Source organism: Rhipicephalus microplus, unplaced genomic scaffold (assembly GCF_043290135.1).
Source record: "Rhipicephalus microplus isolate Deutch F79 unplaced genomic scaffold, USDA_Rmic scaffold_105, whole genome shotgun sequence".
Lineage (NCBI taxonomy): Eukaryota > Metazoa > Arthropoda > Arachnida > Ixodida > Ixodidae > Rhipicephalus > Rhipicephalus microplus.
In genome coordinates this window covers 821,197-846,116 of record NW_027464677.1, presented here as the reverse complement: position 1 = coordinate 846,116, position 24,920 = coordinate 821,197, and the positions used below count along the sequence as shown (strand labels likewise).

General features: G+C 45.4%; 1 protein-coding gene across 3 annotated transcripts in view; it reads left to right on the top strand.

Moving 5' to 3' along the window:
- Nucleotides 1-24,920, top strand: part of LOC142790441 (roundabout homolog 1-like) — a 64,657-nt gene that overhangs the window by 15,722 nt on the left and 24,015 nt on the right. For all 3 annotated transcript variants that reach the window (XR_012889523.1, XM_075885259.1, XM_075885258.1), the window contains exons 2-9: nt 17,805-18,086; nt 18,853-18,991; nt 19,794-19,921; nt 20,391-20,515; nt 21,163-21,523; nt 21,977-22,228; nt 22,515-22,694; nt 24,456-24,580. Coding sequence is in view for 2 of the 3 variants with exons in the window: in XM_075885259.1 (XP_075741374.1) it covers nt 17,805-18,086; nt 18,853-18,991; nt 19,794-19,921; nt 20,391-20,515; nt 21,163-21,523; nt 21,977-22,228; nt 22,515-22,694; nt 24,456-24,580 (1,592 nt within the window). In the remaining variant the exon portion in view is untranslated. The remainder of the gene's footprint in view (nt 1-17,804; nt 18,087-18,852; nt 18,992-19,793; nt 19,922-20,390; nt 20,516-21,162; nt 21,524-21,976; nt 22,229-22,514; nt 22,695-24,455; nt 24,581-24,920) is intronic.

Sequence of the window (24,920 nt, the reverse complement as noted above, 5' to 3'; positions counted from 1 at the left end):
GTAGGCGCCCCTATTGTCTTACGAATAATAAAGCTGGTACCTACGTGGGCCTGAGCAGGGTGCACGACCCAGTCACGTTCCGCAGGACCAGAATAAAGTTATTTTCCTCCTTTCCTTTCTTCTGGAAAAATATCTGCTCAGATGAGTGGTCTCACAAAAAAAAAAAATGCGAGAGCTTTAACGTACCAGTGATGGGCTGCATGTATCAATTTTTTTTTTCATCTTACAGGTAAAACAAGTCATTTATGTCATGAAATGTCGTTCATGCATGTTTGCCATGCGTACATGTGAGCGCCTTTAGATATGTACCGTACAATTGAAACGTACATTTTGGTGTGTACAATGCGTGACTTCTCATTTGTGTTTGGCATGCACTCGTGTCAAGTAGTACCAATTCTCGTACATATCAGGCAATGAAAATAACCAACCGAGAACACTCACAACAAACAGTACAGCAATTTGGACGCCTAACAACGGGAACAGAGACAAGACGACGGCAACAACAACCGCAACGAAAGCAGCAGCAACAAACAGCGCCTTGCCGCAGTGCTTCTCTCCTTATTCGTCTCTACTTCCCTATTCTCTCCTTCTCTCCTTCTCTCCTTCTCTATTATCTCCTTCTCTCCTTTAATCACCTCACCACTTCCCCCAGTGCAGGGTAGCAAACCGGACGTGAGTCTGGTTGACCTCCCTGCCTTTCATTTCTTCCTTTCCTCCTCCTCCTCCTCCTTATTCTATTCGTTTGGGTGCTCAACACAGGCGCCGTGGCTGTTGAGGCTCTCGCAAAGCAAAGCCCTCCCGCGAGTGGTGAACACCAGTAGCGCTGCGGGGGCGTCACGGCGCAGCCATAAAAATCGGCGACAGAGCCAGGCACGTCGCCCTCGGGTGAAAACGCGCCTGGGCCAGTCTTTCCTCTCCCGAAAGCGGTCCCGCATTTGCCTGCTCAAATACCTGTCTGCTTGCCGATATACACCCCACGTCGCCCCGGCAGAAAAGGGGAGAGAAAGGAAATAGGGAGCGGAGGGGATTCAGCAGAAGTCGGGGACACAATACGTGATCTGCATTGTCTAGCTCCCTGGAATTTTCCTTCCCCTTCATCACGAATCCTATGTTATTTTTTTTCTCTCTCTTTTTTTTTTTCACTGCTCTACTTTAGCGTCACCGAAAAGATTGTGCCTATCTGCAGTTCGTGCACCACTCGACTAATTTTTTTTTTTTATATAGGGAATGTTCCTTTCCTTTTGGTTGCCTCAATAACTTTCTCTCCCACTATCACAGCCGCGTTCTTCTTCTTCTTCTTTCTGCTTTAATGGGGTACGGGAAATAGGCGAGGAGTCGTGAGCCCGGTTAGAGGGATCAATATCGGCGAGTTGCCCTTGACGGCGCCTTCGTGTGCTATCAGAGTAATGTTTGCTTCTTGCGACCGCAATATGACATTATTTGAAGGAGGAGACTGAGGCAGCAGGGACAAAACACGCATCCAGAATAAAAAATGGCCCAGAAATAGTACAGAACGAGAGTAATAGAGACTCTTATCCTAGTATGAGAGTGTTTATGCGGGAAATACTGTTCGGCGAGGACTCCCAGTGAAAGATGAAAATATTGTAGAGAGCTAGCTAGTGAGCGTTGTTTGGTCGCTCACCAGTTTTTAGCCAAACACCTGAAATGACACCTGAACTTGCTTACTCGTTATGGCCATGATGAATAAAGTTCTGTTGTGGTTCACTCATTGCTACTTTGAACAAAATGAAATAGGAGAGGTGGGAACGGCAAAGTCACAGGTGCCACGTAACATGCGTCAGCTGAAATTATATGAAGGGCACTGAAAGAGATACAGGTTTTGTCGACATGTAATCTAGCATACCCTTACGTAGATACTGATATTCTGGGTTTCTTACGAACGTTGTTACACCGAGCTTTGAGATTTCAGCAGTCCGTAACGGTCGCTGAAAGCGGTATCTCATCCGTAGATATTGTGAGCGAAAGAACAAATGCTTTAAACGTATTATCGTTGTGGACAAAAAAAAAAAGAACGAAAAAAGGGGGGGGGGGGGGGGGGGACTGCCTTTCTGCGTCATCCATCTTAATACTTCTTGTACGCGTACTCCGATTCATATGAACTTGGCGCCTACTCGGCGCACTAATGCTTGCAATATTACGTTAAACCATCAGACATGGTCACACAGGGCCACGCTCTGTAATTTGCTTATCAGTATAGGGAATTTAAAGCTTTAGTTGATATTCGTTTCCGGTGGGGAAATCTCGTTTACGGAAGCCTACATTGTCCCACACTTTTGCAGCAGACACTAAAATTGATTCTCGGTGGAGTGTATAATAATAACAAAGATACGACGATATATATATATATATATATATATATATATATATATATATATATATATATATATATATATATATATATATATATATATATATATATATATATATATATATATATATATACAGTAATCCCTCGTTTACTCGAAGCCATCAAATCCGGGGAAAATTTCGAGATAGGCGGTATTTCGAGTTAAGCAAAACGCCGAAAATGTTCGCCCATGTCACTGTAAAAGAAAAGCCAGTGCTGCTAGGAAAAGCTCCACTGCACAAAACAGCTACCGTAGTAAAGGCACAAGAATTCAGAGGGGAAAAAAATTTATTACCGAGGACCAAAAAATTGCGTGATGCTCGCCTGTTTCGCTTTAGCGTTCGGTCCGAGAAAGGCGTTCTCCAGTTGCTCAACACATCGCATGAGCCGTTGGTCGCCACCGCTGCATTCGACCTTGTTGCGGAGCAAGCACAGCATGTTACGTGTTTCTGTCGTCGTAGGCACTTTTCGAGGCTCTTCCTCATCTGCATGGTCATCTGCGTCGTTCACGGCCATCTCAACGATGGCCGTTGCACAGACCACTCACTACTCAGCAAAACTGAGCTCAAGATGCGTCGTGCACAGATCGCGAGGAAAACAAAGAATACCATCTCGCACATGCAAGGGCTAGGTTGCGTACTGACGGGCGCATGCTGCACACGCCGCCCACCGCGCATAAGTCGCGCGCAGGTGCGCACACGTGATCACTCCCACAGTTGCCTGACAAGGCTGATAGGAAACGGCTGTGTCCGCGGGAATTTCAAATTCGCCCTTCACGACTGCGTTCGGCACGCATAGTAAGAGCTAAGCGTTCGCACGGAGCCCTCGTTTCCTGTTGGGAGTAGACTTTACTGTTCCCTCCAGAAACGTTTCGAGATAAGAGGGGGCAAATACATAGCACCTATGGGAGGTTAATGCACGGCGAAAAAAAGTTTCGACTTAACCGATATTTCGAGATATGCGAGTTCGAGCTAACGAGGGTTTACTGTATATATATATATATATATATATATATATATATATATATATATATATATATATATATATATATATATATATATATATATATATATATATATATATATATATATATATATATATATATATATATATATATATACAACGAAGCAAACACGACGAAAAACAGAACCTTTGGTTTGATTTATTTTTTTCTGACGAGAACATTCTAAGAAGCTCACCAATAAGTGAAAAAAAAATATCTGTATACGTAAGGACCGTTGCTCAAACTTCGTAAGTAGGTGTTTTAAGCAAGCCCACAAATTCTCTTGGTACAAAATTACCATAAAACAAAGATAGACATGACGGCGCCGCGCAGTATTTCTTCATTTTCGATGGCGCTTCATCCTGGCGTGATTAAATGTAATTTGTGGTTATCGACGCACACAGGTTCGATCCAGCAGTAAGCGGAATATGTGTCACAATGGCGCTGTGAGGTTGCACGCTAGTTCACATACAGTGTCCAGCAAATGTAGTCATCCCCGGACCCCTATTCTTACGAAACGCGCGCAAAACGTACCGGACTGGGTATATATGAGGCGAGACACAAATATAAACGGACTGTGCTCCTTAAACGAGCCCTTCACCGTTGCCGTCGTTTGAGGGAGCGCTGGGTCGGCTACCGTGGAATCGAACACCTGCCTCGGCGGCGCCGTCCCTTTTGCTGGTGTTTGTGCGGCTTTCGTTTGGCCCCTGGTGATGTCATCGCCACGAGAGCGCGAAAGCAGCGCGCCGTGGAGGGAACACCTGAAGGGGGACTGTTGGCGGTGTACGATTGCCGCAAATAGCGTTTCAGTGGCATGGTATTGTGAATTCAGGACAAAACACGAGAGTGGTGGTCCTTACTGATCGTTTAACACCCTTTCTGAAACGCGCAAGCAGGTGTGACTCCGGAGTATGCTTCGCCTATAGAGCTATATACTGTATATGAAGGAGCCATACGCCGTAAATCTATCCCTGGCCAAATACCACTTTATTACTCTATTTGGTGAAAGATATGAAATATGACTCGATGACACATGGCGGCGCCACCGGCGCCTCTGTATGATTTCAATACCTGCCCTCAATTGTCAAGATGCTTTGGTGTTGTTTGATGTGAACATGTCTGCACCAATCCACGCATTGAAGCGATTTTATTGTTGCTCCTCCATATCCTACAGCGTATAGTTCTGGAAAATAAAGATAATAAAAATAGCTAAAATTCATTATATGAAAAACCATAAACTAGGAAAAAAAAACCACCTGTGTCTGCTCTTTAACAATAGCCTACTTCTGTTACAAAGGACACAACTTGACATGCCTGAATGAGCAACGAACGTGCACGCTACGAGAAAATGATATTTAATTTTCTCCATAATGTATTATGCACCTCGACTTCCTGCGTTTTCTTCCCTTCAAGGCGTGTTGCTACGCTTCTGTAGTATAGTTATGGGCTCTATATTCTACGCAATAATGCACGAATATTTTTACATTGCCAAATTGTACCCAGTTTATTTTTTCATACTGTTCACCGCGATATATATAGTGTTTCATGGTCGATACATGTACGGCACTCGTAGATTGATATTCCACGTCACAGTATTTTTTATTGAAATGACCAGTGTGCTCAAAATAGCCGTGTAAAGGACAACTCCGGCGATTTTTCGACCATGTCATGGTAATGGTGTTTCTATGTTCCTGAGGCACTCATGTCACGAGCCCAATAGCTCAAATGCTCAGGAAATTCGAAATTAATTTTAATAAGCAAAAAGGTGCAATGCCGAAACCGAAACCCAGCCGGGTGCCCTGTCTGCGTATGACGTACTATTTGGTAAGAAGCAGAGGTCGTATACTGGCCCCGCTGGCGTGGAGTATGAAAACTGCGAAAGCCACACCAGGGAAGCGCCAGCCAAGCACCACAGAAAAAGGAAGAAAGGTTTTCCGTGCTATACCCATGCCAGACACCGCCGTCGTCTCCTTGTGGACTGCACAATAAACGCTGTAGCGGCCAAAGTAGCGATGCTGTCGGCTGCGTCAACTTCCGTTGACATGCCAAACGTGACGTCACACAGACAGTGTTGCCAATAATTCTGCCAAGTGAGGTGAACTTTTCAAAGCAATCCTTGAAATTCATTTTCAAAGAATCAGCGCATCTCTCAGGCCTGTTATTTGACATAAATGACGGAAATGTGCAAAGTAACGTACCAAGCAAATTTTACTCAGATTCATTGACCTCGGATAATCGCAGGAGTTGGCCTTTAAAGCTAGTAATACTGGCTCTCTTGTTCGCGCTCGAAGCAAAATGACGCCAATAGGATATGGTTCACATACCAACTACTGCAGGCTCTAATTCACGTGTTCCCAGGACAGCAGCAGATTGGAACCGCTTACCCGCCTTCATAACGGATATAACTAATACAACTGCATTTAAAAATGTCCTATTAGGCCTTCCGTAACATTACACGCTTTTTATTTCTGCTACACAGCTTGCAACTATACTTCGCTATAAGTGGTCCAATGCTCTTTACAAAATATTTGTGTTTCTTTAAAATGCTTCAAATTTACTGTTATTATGCTTTTTTTTCTTTCTCTGTTTTGTTATGTACACCCCACCCTCTCTGCAATGTATTGATACATTTGAGTACTGTAAATAAATAAATAACTAAATAAGTAAATAAATAGATAAAAATGAATAAATAAATTATATTAGGCGTTGGGAACCAAAGCAAACGTGCATCACGCTGCTTAAAAGTTTCGCATTTCAAGCCGTGAGTACTGTAGACATGCTGCCGTTGCTGTCGGGGCACCGTGCAAAGTCAGGCGACTATTCATCGCAGTAGGGTTCATCTAAGAATATCTTCTAACAGCAGCAATGAAGAGCCATCCTTCACTGCCATTTAATCTCCTTGTCCCTATAGTTGTAGTTTTCGTAGCGCATTCACCCCAGATTCACTGTGCAGTAGTATGCAAAGTTCTGCGTGTACGCGATTCCTTAGTTTACAGAATCATACCCTTTTTCAAACTACTCCCATGCTCTTCACTTATATCCACAGTTTATTCAGGCGTTCAATATATATATTCATGCTACATTTTTTTCTTTAATATTGTCGTAATCTTACTGTAACCTTAAGGCAACGACGCAAGGCGATATGACACTATCTGCAGCCTAATGCTTACTCTGTACAGCTTATGTCGACAACATTGTGATGTACCGCGGAATATACGAATATTACCGGAATCGTTCCAAGGAGTCATGCGGTCGTTGGGTCGGCGCATATACAACCAGATCATAGCTGCGTGTGATGGCGCGCGAAAGGCGTTTACCACCGAGTCAGAGGAAATTATATGTTGTCTTTATTGCGTCACGATGTTCGGTGAAGGACCGGCGTCGGCTCTTCAAAGCCGCGTGCCGACAGGAATAGATCGTCCGGAACGACTGCGGGTGGCAGGTGTGACAGCTTCCTTTTCCAGGCGTCTGTGTGTTTGCCTACGTGCGAGGGTGTGGCCTCTCACCGGCGCAAAGCCAGTGGCGGTGTGTGCAAGGCGTCACTCTTGAATATTGATGTCAACCGCGCTGGGACTTCGTCTGACTATATGTCGGTACGCACTACAAAGGGGACCACACCGGCTGCTCCATAGCGTAGAAACACCTCAAAATTAAAAAAAAAGGAGTTGCACATAAATGTTCCACGTTACACGCATCAGTAATGCTCATAATAATGTGCATGACTCGGGATACCAGGGGCGTGTGCATATGAAGGAGAATTTCGTTTCAATGCTCCTCGTTCTCCGTAGCGAGGAAGTGTAGCAGCAGCTTAGCTCGATGGTTCTTTGAAAGAAACCGCACAACCCCGCTCAACTTAGGCAGCAGGAAATGGTCCCGAGAGCGAATAAAATTCGTTTCGAGAAAGAGAGCACTGTACGTGGTACGTTCGTTGAGAAGGTCACTGAGTGATGGAAATAGGACAGGGCTAACACCCACATGGCGGCACACAATAAAGAAAAAAAGAAGAAAAAGGGAATCGTCACTCTCCCCTCATCTCTGTCTTCTTCAAGCCAATCGGTTCATACGTTATAAAATCAAGGACGTATCAATACCAGGACGTGATAATCGATATTTAACATCTTCTGACAAATTATTAACTGCGCTGTGAAGAAAACTGAAATAGCCACATTTCGAGCCTGTTGGTTATTCATACAGAGGCGAAAACAGCGCTTGACTTTCCGTTCTCGTCAATACTCGCTGTTGTCGCCTCGGTTGCGAAGAGATATAACCTGCCGTCCACGGGGTAGTCGTTATATTCACTTGTGTGTGCGTGGAGAGAGGGGGGGGGGCGGGGGGGGGGGAGGGATTTGTGATCTCTGTACCTGACTTGTTGTATTACTGCCTGCTGGTTCTGCGCCCCGTATTTCTCTTGCTTTACATTTTGTTCGATGTTTCTGTGTGTTTTTTAACAGTAGAGTATAATCATGCAGCCTTACGCTTCCGTCCGCCAAGCCTGAGGATGCTAACCAAATGCCACTGCCGAAGTTTCCTGCGTACTATATAGTGCATTGCGTGAGCGGAAATTTGCCATCTTCGGCGGTACCGATGATGACCACGCTGAAGATCGTCTGCTGTCATGAAAGATAGAACACCTGCTTCCCCACAGAAAAAATAAAGAAAACAGAGCGTGACACAGTGAAGCTCAGCAGCACATGGTTTCTGAAAGGCAAATTACACGACACAACGAAATTAATAGGAACACAGGACTATCGCTTGCTCAGCAGCTGTGTTGTGGTGTCCTTTAGGGGAGTGATTCAATTTAGGCTTTCAGAGGCTCGGGATAGTAAGTAACTAGACCGATCTCACTGCTGAGCATCGCAACCCTTTATTCAGCGGTTGTCTTTAATGCTTGTTTTAAAAACCACGAATCCGATCACCACACCGGGGCAGGATTACGCAAAAGCTTCATGTTCATATTTGACCGACCTGTCTTGCGCAAGCTTCGCTCAGAAGAAAACTTTTGAAGCTAGTTACAGCTAGATAGTGCTCCGTGCATCAGTCGAAGACAGTCATTGTCAGCCAGTCAGTCTTTACGATGACAGGAGTGTGAAAGGGACGCCACACCATGTACCAAAGTCATTTCTGACGATGTGTTCTTTGTGCCCGAGTAAATTAAATCCTGTGACCATTTCTTAGGTCATTGAGCTTTCGCACTGAAAACGCATCAAGCATTTACCACCGCCTTTGGTGTTTACGCCAGTCGAGTCAAATTAATGCCTTGAAATCTATGAGAAATTGCGAAACAAGCACTGGGTGGAATTTCTCAAGTGTCCATGCCTTTTCTTGCCGTTATTTTGGGCATCAAAAGAAAGTAATGCAATTTTACACGTAAACTTTTTTATATCACTAAACAAGGTCGGTGATGATACAGTTTTAATGAAGCTGCTTATAGCGTTCTGTGCCTGGTGAATAAAGCGACCATCCCCATTATATTGCTAGGGACGAGGATGCTCCGTCGCAGGCTTCTACAAAACCTCCGCCCCGCTCGTCTTCCAAAGTATTGACCTTTTCACCTTCCTAAACATAGTCTTTATACTGCAATGAATAATATACAGTGCAACTCCGTGCATTGTTCCTGCGCAACAATCGCGTAGTTACGTGCAGTGTGGCACTGCAAGACAAGCCCGCTTTTTCGCATGTGCATGTAAGGCTCAGAGGGACGAGCATGGTCCCTTAATACAGTGCACTACAGCTTCCTACAGACCCGTGAGTATCGGTTGCGGCAGTTCTAAGGACCCGCTGCCGAAAATACGCTACGTCTACCCGACGTGCTCCGGTTGGGTTGGCATATGCGCCTAATGGAGGCACGGTTATTACGACTCTCGCTTCGGCGATACGTGGGCGAAGAAATCGGGCGCTCTCCGACGCGAAAGTACCGCGCTCGTGTAACCGACGCGGCGCGCGTGCTGTGCTCATTCACACCGTGAACTCAGGTTTTGGCGTGGTATGAAATCTGACGTCCGTGAGAGAGGAGGCATTTCCTATAGGTGGCCTTCTCGTATACAGCGGTGGCGCCCCCGTGGTTCGCGCGACGGATGGAGCACGTGTTTCATTATTCTTAGAGCGCGCTACGGGTGGCGCCGTTCGTTGTGCCTATGGGTGTCCGGCAAACAGCAGGCAGGCGAGCACAGGCGCCGCTGTTTCATGCGGGGGCGGCTAAAAGACCGGCGTGGCCACGCGAGGCGCCAGGGCGAGACTCGTACAACTCATACGCGCGGGGCACCGCCGCCGGGAATTAAACGTTCTCTCGCGTTTCACGCGGCGCGCCGTTGGCTTAGCTGCGATGTGGCAGTCGGACATGCGCCAGCTCGTGAGTGCACGTACGCTCCGCGGTTGCACTACACCGTCGCCGCTCTCCCGGAAACGAAGCCCGCCGGTGGCCCTTTCCTTCGCCCTGTGATGTAAGCCGCGGAGTGACCTGCCGCAATCTCCCCACTCTGCGGCGCCCTCTGCCCCGATCTGCTTCGTTCTGTTATATTCGCGGGGCGTTTCGAGACCCCCCGCTGGAGGTACTCTCGGCAGCTGCCTTTACAAGAATCAGAGGGCATGACCTGTAGCTGTCGATAAACGAATCTGTCTCCTGGAGTGTTGTGTGCGTTCGTTCCGTGTCAGAAGCATAACGGCCCTAAAATGGCGCGACACTGCACCTCATGGCGCGACAACGCCATGAGGTGCAGTGGCGTTATAGAACTTTCTGGATATTAGAAGCACTAACTTCTCTGTCTCTCTCTGTCACACACACACACACACACACACACACACACACACACACACACACACACACACACACACACACACACACACACACACACACACACACACACACACACACACACACACACACACACACACACACACACACACACACACACACACACACACACACACACACACACACACACACACACACACACACACACACACACACACACACACACACACACACACACACAAAACAACCATCATACGCAAGCGAGCTGTAAAGAACGTGTATATACCGCAGGTGAGTGTTGGTTCTCTCGGATTCCAGGAATCAGCACATGTCGTATTTTTCGAATATTTAAAGCGACAGCTGTCGAGTACAGAATACACGGGACGATGATTTGCGGCCAATGTCTATCCCCCACTGTGCCTGTCAGCGTCTATTATCGGGGCTCTGTAGAGGTCTCTTGAAGTGTGTGATTGGTGCGCCTTATAACTCAGGATGAATGTCATGACCTTACCTCCGTGTTATCGTTCAAAACCAGTCTACTGTACACTGCTGAGGTGAGGCTGACAGCGGCATGCGCATTTGAAGCGCTCTATGTTCGACTCGTATACCTGCGAGTTTGTGCTGAGAGTAGGCGCAAAGTGTTCTACGAAATGAACCAGAATGGAATGGGTGTATTGACCAGAGACCAGCTGGGCCTTGAAAAAGCTAAGTACTAGCTCGTCTCACAAGTTCACCTTTCTTTACACTTGTTAGCGTGCACTTTGACATCTGAATAACCTAAACGGGAATGCTAATGAGTTTGGGGCTATAACATTATTAATTCGTGTATTTTACTTAAGTTGTTTACGTTGCTGTGAACCCTATTTAGAAACCTTATGTACGAGAAGTAATACTTAAGTAAAAGAAGCTTTTTGGGGTAATTCAGGCTGTGTAGTAAACGAAGCTTCAACTTTAAAAGATGTGGTTACTCTCCTACGCTTTGTTGCTATCTATTTTTCTGTTTAGGGCTGAGATGAACTGATATAGGGAGACAGTGATAGACGGAGTGATAGACGGACAGTGATGTCGCTTATCTAGACTGATGTTAACCACCAACTGGCTTTCTTTGTTATTTATTTGAACTTGATTTAGGTGGGTGCTTGAAATAATTTAGGAAGTCAATGAATTATTTTATCCGTGAACTTTTAAGGTGTGTGTTCATGTGTGGTTTACGAAAGGACACCCATAAAAAGCGTCGCGAGAAAACGAATTCTGCTGCTTCCTAGTTTACGTAAGCATCAAAAATGCGCTGTGTAATCGACTTAGAAGTCTCGGTTTGAACGGCCATGTCTAGAGAAACCATTATTAATTTTACAGAAGCGAGCAATAGACGTCTCCCTGTTTGTAAACAGTGTGACGTCACTGCGGGCAGTCACGCCTCAGTCAACACTGCACATTTTCGAAGACGATGCCGCTGTTCGTCGCCCCGGCCGCCACGTGTGTTCACTTATCCAAGATAAACAGCCTGCCAGCGTGGCAAACAATTTGTCACTCACTTTACCACACACCTAGATGTTCTCTGACACATACAGCTAATGTTGCCACTGTGAAATGAAGATCGAGCTTTTAAAAAGAAAAGAAAAAAAAACATGCCCCATGGACTAAGCGACTGCACCCCACTCAGCCACCAGCGGGAGTGTTTTGCCAACCACCGCCTTGCACGTGCACCGGTGACGTCACGCTGTGACGTACCCCGGTAGAGGTCTATTTGCATCTGCGTTAGCTACGTTTCGAAGTAACATGGCAACTGTTATCACAACAAAAAAAAAATCCCAGAATATCCACAGAGTGAATGATGATGAGTGGGGCGAAGCGTCCATCAGCCCGTCCGTGCTTACGTCCGTATGCGCGTCCATCCATATGTCCGTCCGTCCGTCCGTCCACGCGTCCGTCCGCGAGTACGGCCATCCGTCTGTCCGTCTATTCGTGCGTTCATCCGTCTGTACGGCTGCTAGTCTGTTTGTCCGTCCACGCATCCGTCCGTGCGTCCATCTAGTGAGCACTCCAAGAACCGCCATCTCCCATCTCGCATTCCCTGTGGCACATACCCGCTCTATCGAATAGAGCAATTTGATTTGTCCTAGGAAATTACGACAGGATGCTTAGTGTGACAGAGAGCAGAAAAACACTAAATTGGCATCTTCTTGAAAACGCTCGCCGAAACCTCAGATTAAAATTCTTTCATAGCATTATTCATTCGAGAACAGGGATAATCGGGCAAATGTATTTTCAACACCTAATTATGTTTCTCAGAAACGTGATCATCACTTAAAAATACGCGAGATTCCTTTTGGAAGAGACGCATTTCGGTAATCTTTCTTTGTCCACACTAAAAGAAAATGGAACACTCTGCCACCGAAAACAGTCTGTATTGATTCAATTGATGATTTTTTCTATGCTTTATGAATAATTTTTATGTCTTTGATTATATGTACAGTACCCTCCCTGCTGTAATGCCTCTGGGCGAAGCAGGTAATAAAGTAAATACATAAATACATGAATAAATAAATAAATAAATAAATAAATAAACATAGCGTATATGTGCCACTGGTGGCTACGCACGACAACAACGGAGGAAGGACAGACCCAAACTCTAAGGAGCTTCACCCCTAAAAAATATCTCCAGCTATAAAAGTTCAACTGCTATTTTGTAACAAACCTCCTGCATTTTTCAGTTGCTCGAATTGGGAAAGAAAGAAGGAATGATGAAGCGGACAAACAGGGAGGTTAGGCAGTTCTTAGACCGGCTGGCTACTCTGTTCTGGAGAGGGAGAGTAAAAAATGATAGGAAAGAGATGTTGCAAAAAAGAAGAGAAAGGTAACAAAAAAAAGGAAAGGAGTATAGCACACTGCCTAAAGCCAGTCTCGACAAGACCACTTGTACGCTAGTACCGCTATAACGCTTTGAAAGGCGCCTGTACTGACAGACTGGGCCAGTGTTCCAGCCAATTATTCCGACACAGGGCGATTGTCACGTACACCTAACGCATCGGAAAGTTCCTGTTTTGGAGTACTGAAAGAAGGACAGACGCAAAGGATGAGCAATCGCTTCTTCGCAGCTGCAGCTATTACATGTAGCGCTGGGAGTATATAACAGAAGCGGCCTTCTTGTGGAGACTAATTAGCAACACTCATGAACTGTAATTATCCTGCCTGTTTTCTGTAGCAGTCTTCTTAGTTTTTGAAATGTTCAGTAGACGTGCATTAGCAGTAGATACAAAATGGTTATTAAAGCATGTATATGTATTGCCTTCTAGACCTTGATATACAAGTGATGAATTTAAGCGTCAGCATTGCGCACAGGAGCTAGGGGTCTAGCATTTTTTAATGCTTATGAAACAGGCCTTCGGTTGTTACAAGCATGTTCATAAAAGCTGTGGCTTATCAGCGGCTTATTGTACATCGAAATAGTTCGTGCTGGGCTTAACATAAACGGATGTGGTAAATAGAGAAAATCACGAGTAGCTTCTGCGGAGTTGGAAATACGCATGTTTTTTTAATGACAGATTCAGCTTCTCCGCTGCTTATGTAAATTATGCGTGTGTGTTTGCCGCTGAGTACATGTATTAATTTTTCACACATGTTGTTTCTTTGTATTTAGATAAGCTTCTACGCTACATGTTCCTTTTTGAGTTCTAGACCAGCCATATCGCGCTGGTCTAGGGACTTTTTTATGTACATTATGTTAAATTTCCGCCATTGAGAGCTTTTCAGAAGCGAGTATTGCGAATGTGTTCATGGGGGAACCAAAATTGAAAGATTCAAAACTAGACGGGAATTTCAAGCTATCAAAAAGTATGAGCAGAAAAAGACGATATGAAGTATCATGAGAGTGCTTTTTTCTCAAACTCGTCAAATTGATTCGAAGATAGCTAGGCTGTATAATAATTAGAAAAGCACGCACTACTTTTAGCCATTGTTGAAAATCATTCCATGTCTGTCACGGCAAATAAAAGTTGCTCTGAAGGAATACACACACTATTGCAAAAAGCGAGAGTTCGACGGTTCATGTAGGTTTCTGAGAGGCACACGCACGGGCAAATGGGCAAGAAACAAAAACAAAAACAAAAAAGCACCTATAGGGTTGGCGAAAAGCAAGGGAACTAACTCTACTCTCGGGCATCATTAGACATTCTAGGGAGTGCCGCTCGCTCGCCGACAAAGCTGCGAGCCACATCCCGAGAAAATAGGATCGGAGAGGGAGGGGGAAGAGACACAATCGACGACGTTCTTTGAAACAACCGAGCAGCAGCTTGGTTCTTTCAAGTAAAACAAAGCAGGACTCCTACCCGCCAACTCCAGGATGTCTTTAGGAGCGATTCGCCACTGCTTGGCCGCCATATAACTTGAACTGCTTCGCGATATACTTTGCGTGCTGGAAAGAGGGCAGCTAAGAAGAATATACATCACGTCTAAAAAAAGACTGGTTATGTGATGGGCTACTTGTTTTCAATCTTCTTTTGTTTTGAAGCTGACTAAAGATACACGAAGAGAACTGTAAGAGGGGCGGGGTATAACGGTAGGAAGGGAAGAGCGCAGAACGATGTTTTGCTGAGCAGAGTCGCGGCTTCGTTCGTTCTATAGAGGAGACTCAAGACCTGCATAGCCCGAGGCAACATTGGCGAGCAACTTCGAACGATATATACGGTGTGCACTCGCGCACTCTTGTGAGAAAAGCTCTTGAAGAAAAATTTGCTACAGCTTGTTCATCTTTTTTTCATCGATATGTTAGGTTATCGAGGAAACCGCACAGCACGTTTGTTGTTCAGAATCTGTGGTTTTAGGCTGTCGTGTGTTTTTCGAGAAGGCTTTTAGAAAACAAAACGTACAAAATGGGAGCAAGAAACACTTGTCTGGCCGGCAGAGATTCCCGGCGAATACGTCTCCCAGCACGAGAGCTGGGAGTCTTTCTCTGCAAAAATAGACATGTTTTTCTACCAGAAAAGTTTAAAGGATTCACGTAGCCGCCTCGTAAGGGAGTGGCAGTGAGTCTACTTGTGCACATTAAAACGGACATGATTCGGTGTGATGCTTCAGCTCGCAGTCGCATTCAACCTCTACCAAGCAAACGTTTGCTCAGCTCTAAGAAACTGAGGTCATGAGCCACACTTGTCTCGTTTTTACGTCAATCGATTTCCTGAACGATGAGTGGACCTATCGTGTTTTTTTTACACTGCCTCAAAGATCGGTGGCACAGCAAGCGCATTCGCATCAAGCCGAGGCATTTTTAGCACTAAAAACGTGGCAGGCCACATAAGATACTTGTGAACGCACATTCATTCAGTGGATCACTTGATTTTGCCGGCACTCACCTTGCACTGATGTTTGCGGGTCGGCAACCATAAAAGATGTGAGAAAAAGACAGCGCTATACGTTTTATAATAAACAAAATTATGGGAATAGAGACGTCTAGTTGCAGTAGTGTTTCATGCTTTTCGAATATTGCGGCATGTGATACACCCCTGCCCTTTCTTACAACTTTCGATGGTCGACCCGCCTCGTCGAAAGATTGTGGCACTCCAGTGTGTTTGTGTTTCTACTTCCATACTTCCCTCTCAACATTCCGGTCTTTCTTACTTTTTTTGTCTCCCTTTACCCCTTCTTCAGTGCAGGGTAGCCAATCAGACATTTTTTTTCTGGGTAACATCCGTGCCTATCGGCATCACATCTGTCTTTCTCTCGCTTCGCTGGTCGACCGGTGTGGGTAGATCCACGTCAACGCACATCGCACGTGCATGCTAGGCGCCTTCGATGCCAGACTGCTATGTCGTACCCAGTGCGCTGCCACGCCTCAGTGGCACACGCGCGACGCCATCTGCATGCCCGCGTACTGCCGCGCCTGGCAGGAATAAATGGCCACAGAGATTGATGACCTGTCGGACACTGTTTACAAGGCCCTGAGCGATGCCTTTTTTTTTTCTATAGTGCCTGCTCTTGGACGTTTCGCAGCATTTGATGACATCCCCTTTGCTGATTGAGGATGTAGCAACACCGTAACTTCGCCTACGCTGTTCATTCATCGTCAAAAAAGCCTGCTGTCTGGAGGAGGGAATGAATAAATGAATGGTAATTGAACAGGGCTGGGCTTGTTTGAATAACCTGCATGCACTTGGGAAGGGAATAAAACATTTGGACAAGACGAAGTCCGGTGCTGATGCCTTCAACTGTAGTAACACTTTTCTGCTCTGTGCTGTGATGGTCAATCGGTACGGTACAACGCATTGATGGGTATACGTCCGGCCAAAGCAAACAGTCACACCAAAGTTTGCGCACGATACAAAGGTCAGCTGCTTTTTTATTTTCTATCTTGTTCACCATTTCCTGTGAACGGCCGTTCTGGCTGCACGTATACTTTGAGTACGGTACGCAGACTTCAAAAATCGCAGCCATTCTCTTGCAGGCTGGTGCAACAGCGGTGTGTGAGATAGTGGGGTAAATTTCTTGATCACTATGAAAGCTCTCCCACTTACCTGATCTAGCAGTATGTGGAAGTCGTCTTTCATTTCTGAGCAGTGCAGGAGATGTTCCGTAGCCTGTTTGGCACCGTATCGTTGTGTATTTTCATTAACTCTTTGCAAAGGAAACAGGAGGAGGAGGACGAAAGGTGGTGTGGAAGGCCGCCACATTTGCTCTGTTCTCACTTTTCGCACCGCTAGTGCGTAGTTGCCGCAATTTTTTTTCGTTATCTCTGGGCACATGTGATAGTGGTCGGTGTGCAGACTAAGGCCGCCTGACGCAGTAGTTTTAATGCGAAAGCGTTAGAGAGCTCGTGTCGAAAAAAGAACCCGTCGCCGCCGTTGGCCCCGTTGGCTGTGAGCGAAAAATTGTCTGTGCGTCTGTGACCGAAAAATCGAGTTACCGAAATAGCCGCTACTTGTGTACGCGTGCGCGTGCGATCTCGCTGAAAAAGCCGTGCATTCGAAAAAAAAAAAAGTGCTCAAGGTCACGAGGCGCGGTAGTTTTTTTGCCCTGCCACCCCTCCCTGCTTAGCTTCCAGCGCCTTCGTAGGGACGAGAGAAGAGATAATGCAATTGCAGCATGCGACAAACCTTTAAACTCCACTCGCATTGGATGGATTCTTAAAATTTTTGCGGCGTTGAATTCGCGAGGCAATAAGCTATTTCAGTGAGTTCATTCCATGATTACTTTAAAAAGTGTTTCAGGGCCTCTTTAACGAATTTCGTTCGACAGGTGCCACGACGAAAATGAGCCCATTTGGTGATAATAGCACGCGCTGGTCCAATCTACTGTGTGTGTGTTTGTGTGCGTGCGTGTGTATGCAACAAAACATATTAATAAGTATGTACTTAGCGGTTGAAGGGTACACCAGGGGCCAGATTTCGCTATCACGTTCAACTCTTAAAGGCGAAGCTTAAATGTCCCCTAATTTTCTGCATTTGGCGTAGTCTTCTCAGTTGTTTATGGTTAGGGTGTTCATTAGCCATATATATACGCTGTGCTGTTTGTGTATTCTCATGGTAGAACCACATGCCTAGGCATGACTCCCTGAGTCCCCAATTTCTCGCCACCCTGTGGGAATGCGCAGTGGAAGTCACACGTGTGCCATAAACGACGCGCGCACGATTCAGTTCGTGTGCCAAATACTGTGAGCTTAATTCTCCTTGTTTCCGTTATATCCGCAGTGCTTCGTGATGAGTTCCGCCAGCTTCCAAAGAGCATCCACGTGGCAGGCGGGGAGTCGGCAACGCTGGAGTGCGTTCCTCCCAGGGGCCACCCCGAGCCCACGGTCACCTGGTTCAAGGACGGCGTCCAGGTGCAGCCGGGCACGGGGCGCGTACGCCTCCTGGCCCAGGGCGCGCTAGTGATCGCCGACGTGCGCCCGTCCGATCAAGGACGCTACGTGTGCCGGGCGGCCAACATGCTCGGCACCAGGGACTCGCCGGCTGCGCTGCTCTCCGTGCACAGTAAGCAGAGTCACGCTGCGTCGACAAGAGATGCTCACTCATTCTGCACATTTGGCGTGAAACGATCGGGACGTTTCTGTTATGGCTTCGTGTTTAACGATGCATATACGTAGTGCAGTGGCACATGCGCTGCCCTAGTTGCTGCTTTGGCTAGCTAGCGAGTCACTAAACCCAGTAGAAAAAAATTGTCGAGGACTCGTTTGTTTGTTTCACACAACTCTAATTAAAAGCAATAAATATAATGAAATCAAAGAAGCTATAGTGAACATTATTTGTACTGTTTTTAGTGTATTATACCTTTTATTTGTCTTTTCATAAGACTGTGGGTTCGGTTCCTGCCTGTGGGAAGTTCACTTTTTGTGCTTTTACTGCATCTATATCACACTTATTATTATGCACTTGAAACAATTAATATTACGTTCCCCACGCTTTCTTGGATTCATTATTTGCTTTTGTGCTGCTTTTCATTAACCTAGTTGGGTGTGTTGATTTAGCATGAGTTATAGGAGAATTTGTTTAAAAGACGTGACTAGGTAAATAATAGGGGTGCATTGTGTGTCTTTCTTCTTTTACTGCCCACATATTTTCAGCGCATTCTTATCATCGCCGGGATAACTTATGTAGGTGTTTTTCACAGCTTTCTACTATTCAAACACAAATTCTCGAACATGTCAAAGTCCGGTAGCAACGTAATTTAGAGACTTGTGTTCTCAATATATGAGGAAGAGTGTCACCGGTCAGTCCGTATATTCACTTCCTATTACAGCGAAGCCGTATTTCGTACGAGTCCCGGAAGATGTGACGTCACTGGCGGAGGAGTCCGTCGAGTTCCAGTGTAAAGTGAATGGCGACCCCAAACCCACGGTAACATGGAGGAGGCAGGATGGCAAGATGCCCGTCGGAAGGTGAGCCACCGGACTAACAACACTGCTGCGAACTCGGTTTCGCTCAGCAGCCTTGCATCAGTAGGATATATTTCGCGACGCAATAACATGCATCAGCCTAGTTTCAGATATGTCTTTGTGACATCTATGAAACTAGCTGTGAAGACCCATACAATTCACGCGAGAATGTTCTCAGCCTACGAAAATGTAGGATTGGAAGCACGTAGTAGTGGCATTCACGCTGAGGACCTTTTAAGACGTCTTGGGATTTGCATACCCATCTAAACACACCTACGGCAAAATGGCGAATAACAAATGCGCTTCCCGAAATGCGGGGAAAGAGCGTGGCAACAGAAGTCATTGGAATGTATTGGTGAAAGGGGCGTTTACGTCTTTGATATGAGCGTTGATGTCCTAAACTGTTGCCTTTTGCCATATTTGCGCTTGCTTCTCCTCAACATTAGTCATTATGCGGGAAAGCCATCGCTCTGCCTGCGTATTACGATATGGGATTTGTAAACAGAAAAAGAACCGCTGATGAACATGACTAAAGTAACATTTTAATATCCATATTTCCAATAACAGCTATAACTTCTCTTCATGCGTCCTAAACCCCTATGTAGTGAGATTTTCTTGTTTTTTGTTGCTCGCACTTTTTATTCGTCATTTCTAAACAGCACGTGTGGTGTGTTTTCAGTCAAACAGGTGTCCCTGGTTTGTGCTATTTCCTCATTTATTTAAAATACATCAACAGAATAAACATTTTGTGAAGTGCCTGTTCAAGAAAGTGAAAAAGATCTGAGGTGTGTCACTTTTTTTTCAGGGCTTATGTCCAAGAGGACAAGAGTTTGCACATCAAGAACGTCACTCTCGCGGACGAGGGAATATACATTTGTGAATCAGAAAACATTGTTGGCTCAGTCTCTGCGTCGGCGACGTTAACCGTGCACTGTAAGTACTCATCCCTTTGTGTGAACTCAGCAAAATGCAATTAATGCCCGATTTTGAACAGAATTTCGCATCTCGACTGCATCGCTTACTTGTTAAGCTTATGTCGTAGCCCTACAGCTGTAACTTTTGTCTCAAAGTGCATGTGCTCATCGTGCAAATGATACCGACAGTTCACATCTTTCACTAATAAACTATGAATTGATTCTGCTCTCTATAAATGCGGTGTTTTGTGTAAATATACAAAACAAAGCTTGAATTTACGTGGACTGTGATGAACTTATGCTGCTAATATTGCGACAGTTCGAAGTTCGCAAACAGTGAGTCACATCATGAGGAGACATATCCGACCCATATAGACTTCAATTTAGACAAAAACTCAGACCAATGGGCCCCAAAGCCCTGTTGGGACGCATTTATGAGAAGACCGTGAAAACTTACCAGTTTTTTTTTCTTTCTTGTCACATTATAGCACGTCCTACATTCCGCCTCACGCCCCAGAACCAGAAAGTGGGGCTCAACGGCGTCGCCAAGTTTGACTGTCTTGCGACGGGCAACCCCCCACCTTCCGTGTTCTGGACCCGGGAAGGCAACCAGGTTAGTGTCTCTACAACTCTGATATTACTTTTATTTCAGTATCTGTACGACAGATTACTGAAATGAAAGGCCATTTGTGTCACATGAGAGACATTGCTAAGTGACCACTGGTTCACACTGAAGTGCTATGCTCCGTAAGCTCCACGCAAGGGAACACTTGCGCGTCGTGTAGTTATATATATATATATATATATATATATATATATATATATATATATATATATATATATATATATATATATATATATATATATATATATATATATATATATATATATATATATATATATATATATATATATATACAGTGGATTGCCAAGTTTTTTAAGGTTTCACAATTACGCGTTTGCAGGCAGGAACTGCTTGTTTCTCTTTGCTGGTTTGGGTGTTTGTGATATGGCAATAAATATTCCCCGTGAGTGGTTGATGAAAAATGAGACTTGGTTGCCAGTTGGCCCAAGCATGTCGGTTTCCGTATACTGGAGTCTAATACCAACGTTTTCCGGTTCTTGCTGCTGGAAGCGATTCTCCTTTTGTCGAAATAACGTACCACTGTCGTTGACGGCATTGTTATTAATGAGCGCAAAAAAAACCGTGCTGCTAACAAACCCTCGAGTCTCCATTGCGCTGCCATATTACCCACGCAGGTGCTGATGTTTCCGGGCAAGTCACATGGCCGCTTCTCGGTGAGCAACGAGGGCACGCTGACCATTACCGGTGTACGAAAAGAGGACCGTGGCTATTACGTCTGTTCGGCACTGTCCGTGGTGGGCTCAAGCATGGCCAAGGGCCACCTGGAGGTGACAGCGCTCGCCGACCTTCCACCTCCCATCATACGACTCGGACCGGCCAACCAGACTCTGCCGCTGCACACGGCCGCTCAACTGCCCTGCGATGCGACTGGTACGCCCAAGCCCACCGTGCAGTGGCTGTACAACGGGGCTCCGCTAAGGATAGATGAAAGGCCCCGATACACGCTTCTGGAGTCCGGAACACTTCAGATACAGGGTACGTGCATGGAAACGTCGAAAAATATAGAGTATTCGCAAAGCGGATAGGTACGCCAAGAATGTTTGCGGGTGGGATGTTTTGTGGCGCATTGTTCTCAATGTTACAGTACTAAAGCAAAGGACATAAAAAGAGGAGACCACACTCGTTGCCTCTTCATGTTTTTTCTGCGTTCAGCCCTTGAACGAAATGTAACATAGACCAGTGCAAATGATTTTCACGCCTTAGACGGTGGTTACTGGACGGCCGAAAGCCGTGATCGTTTCTTTTCAATCGCCTGCAGTAACTAGCCGTCGCTATAAAAGACTCAGTAGATAAAAGTGGTTCAAACTTGATGTTCAAATCAGAACACTTATTAGTACTAACTTCTTTCCAACGTCATAATGCTTGCCGATTGCTGAAATATCTTCATGAGGGGACGTCTTATTCGGGCCATTCTTGTTTCCTTCAAAGATCTGCAAATGCTGGACAGTGGAGCGTATACCTGCAAGGCTTCGAGTGAAAGCGGCGAGACGTCTTGGACAGCGTCGCTCAGTATTGAATCTCCGCATAACCCCAACGTCAATTTCCATCGATCCCCTGACCCCTCCACGTTCCCCGGTCCTCCTTCACAGCCAGTGCCCGTAAATACAACAGAAACATCAATAACGCTTGCCTGGAGACGCAGTGAGAAAGTTGGTGCTTCATCACTCAAAGGATATACAAGTGAGTTGCTGGTGGTTACATAAAAATATTGTAACAAAAAATTGAACAAGGAGAAAATGAATGCTAACTCAGGTTATCAATGGCTGAAGTAGGCACTCTATGACCAATCAACACAGATAACTAATTGTTTCGCAGTAGTTTTGGTGGATAATGATGAACCCTTGCAATTTACTACGTAATTCAATCATTGTTTCTTTATCACGTGATGTAGCTACTTAACCATCACTAGGATATCTTCCGGAAAGAACAGGAAAGGTAACACAACTTCACTCTTATTCATTTCCAGTTGAATATTACAGCAGTGACTTGCAAAGTGGGTGGGTCCTGGCAGCCCATCGAGTGCTTTCTGAGAAATACACCATACAAGCCTTGCGACCCGACTCACGCTACGTGTTCATTGTGCGAGCCGAAAATTCTCATGGACAAGGAGTCCCCAGCCCTCTTTCTGAACCAATACGGACTCTAGGTGAGTGCGACTTTCAAATGAAGCATGTTTAGCTAAACGCTGTTAAGCGGCGAGACTTCGTTGTCTTTACCAAGTGCAAGGTGGCATATGAAAGAAGCCTTTAGGAATTGCTTAAAAGTAATTTTGATGATTACTTTTAGACAGATGAACATACTTGCGTCACACTTCCATCCTAATACGGACGTAGAGGCCAGATGTTTTTCGATAGCAACTCTCGGTTGGATTTCGCCGCCGGCGTCGGTGACTGCCGTCATTCACCGTATATATATATATATATATATATATATATATATATATATATATATATATATATATATATATATAATAAAATGGAAGAAAGAAACATGATCCAGAAAAAGACTAGAGCACGCGGAATGTACGCCTGACCTCTTGCTTGTGAGCTCGTGGTGTTAGCCACTGAGCCACGAAGGAACACCTCCCCGAAACGTTCAAACGGCAAGCTGTTTATATCGACCACTTACCGCTGGCAATGCCGAGCTCGGGGAAATACCATGTTTTTCGCAATACCGGCGAGATGGCGCAACGAACGCGCGTCGCCGAATCGTCACGACGCAGCGACTCGCGCTCGTGCGTTCATCTTCCACGCGTACTTTTCCTTGCGGAGGAGGCGAGGGGTAGGGCGTCTCTCCTCCTCCGCAACGATTTTCCCAAGTGGCAGATAAGCGCGCGCATGCGAAAGCATGCGCGCGCTTATTTGCCGGTGGGGAGAATTGTACGCCTTGGTCTTGCGCCGGAACGATTCTGTTGTAGTTATCGGGCGCACAAAGTTCACTGCCCTCGCTGCACAGTGTCCCTTTGCGAAAAGGGCGCGCTTTTCAGACACAGCGAAGTAACAACTGAGATACTTATTCGCGTTCATCTATGCCTGTGAGTAGGTTACGTGCGCCATTTGTGCGTGAGAAACGTGTGACATGTTTAGATCTGCTTGCCATTCTTTGCGTGACATTCGAATTTGTTGCATCCGCATTCATTGCTCCGCCATAGCGACAAAGCTGTGACTTTTTTGAGCGCAGACTTAGAGCTTAATAGAAACTTTCGAGCTTCGGCGCAATGTTTGAGAGGACTAAAGAAGGACTGGCTCACAAAATATGTGGCTCGGATACTAATTTTCACAACACTCATTGCTGGCGGTTTATTTGGCACATACCGACCTCGAAAAACGGCGTGGCGATATGGGACAAAAAAGAAAAAATGTCAGCTACCTCTTTGTTGCCCTTCCAAAGAAAGCACACTGTTTCTTCGAGGGCTAAGTGCGAGTGGGCTTGTTGACAAACCTGTTAGTGGGGACGTTTCCCTTTGCTGTTTCTGTGACGTCACATATGGGCTAATATTTATTGTTGGCCAAGTGATAATAAATTCATTTGTTAGTGCTGTGTATGTGCACTTATATTCATTTTTGTTGTTACGTCTCGGAGCGCTGTTTTCCCCTCTATCTAAATTTTGGTTCTCAGCGAATGTAGGGTGACCAAATGCACGATAAATGTTGTTGGGTGCAAGCAGCCAACGCACGAACCGCTGGTATGTGTAGGTGAGCATAATTAATTTCGAATCATAAGTACCCGACTCAGGTAGATTCAAAACTTCCATGCTATTAAAATACAACAAAAACGACAATATCTGTAACGCAGCGCTTGATTAAAAGCGATGCTGAATAAGACGGAAAGCACATAACTTTTCTGTAGATCAAGATAAAAGCATTATGGGAGAGTGACTCTTCTTACTTCTATTTCTTTTTTACAGGAATGGCGCCTCATTTTCTCCCGGAGTTCAACCTTGACGAGGCACGCGCGAAGCTGAGCGCATGCATCGTTAGCCTGCAAGACATACGTGCTGTAAGCTCAACAGCCGTCAAGTTGAGCTGGAAGGTACTCCCCATTACTTCATGAACTTTGGCTATCCTTTCACTTAGGGCAATCTTTTGTAAACTGCTCAGAAATAACTCAAATTTTAGTTTGCGCCTCTGATATTCTTGTCATACATTGTGGCACTTTACTCCCATTTACAGAGGCAAATGAGAATAATAGAAGGGTAGTACCTAAACGGGAAAGTACATACTGATTGGATTTTTTTAACTTCAAGTGAGTGGAGAAATATTTTACTGGCATGGTGAAGTCCACTTACAGTACCTCTCGCTTGAACTAATAGTGGTGACACATATGCTTGTTGGTGTATTGGACATGGGTAGCATCTAACGCCATTCAGCAA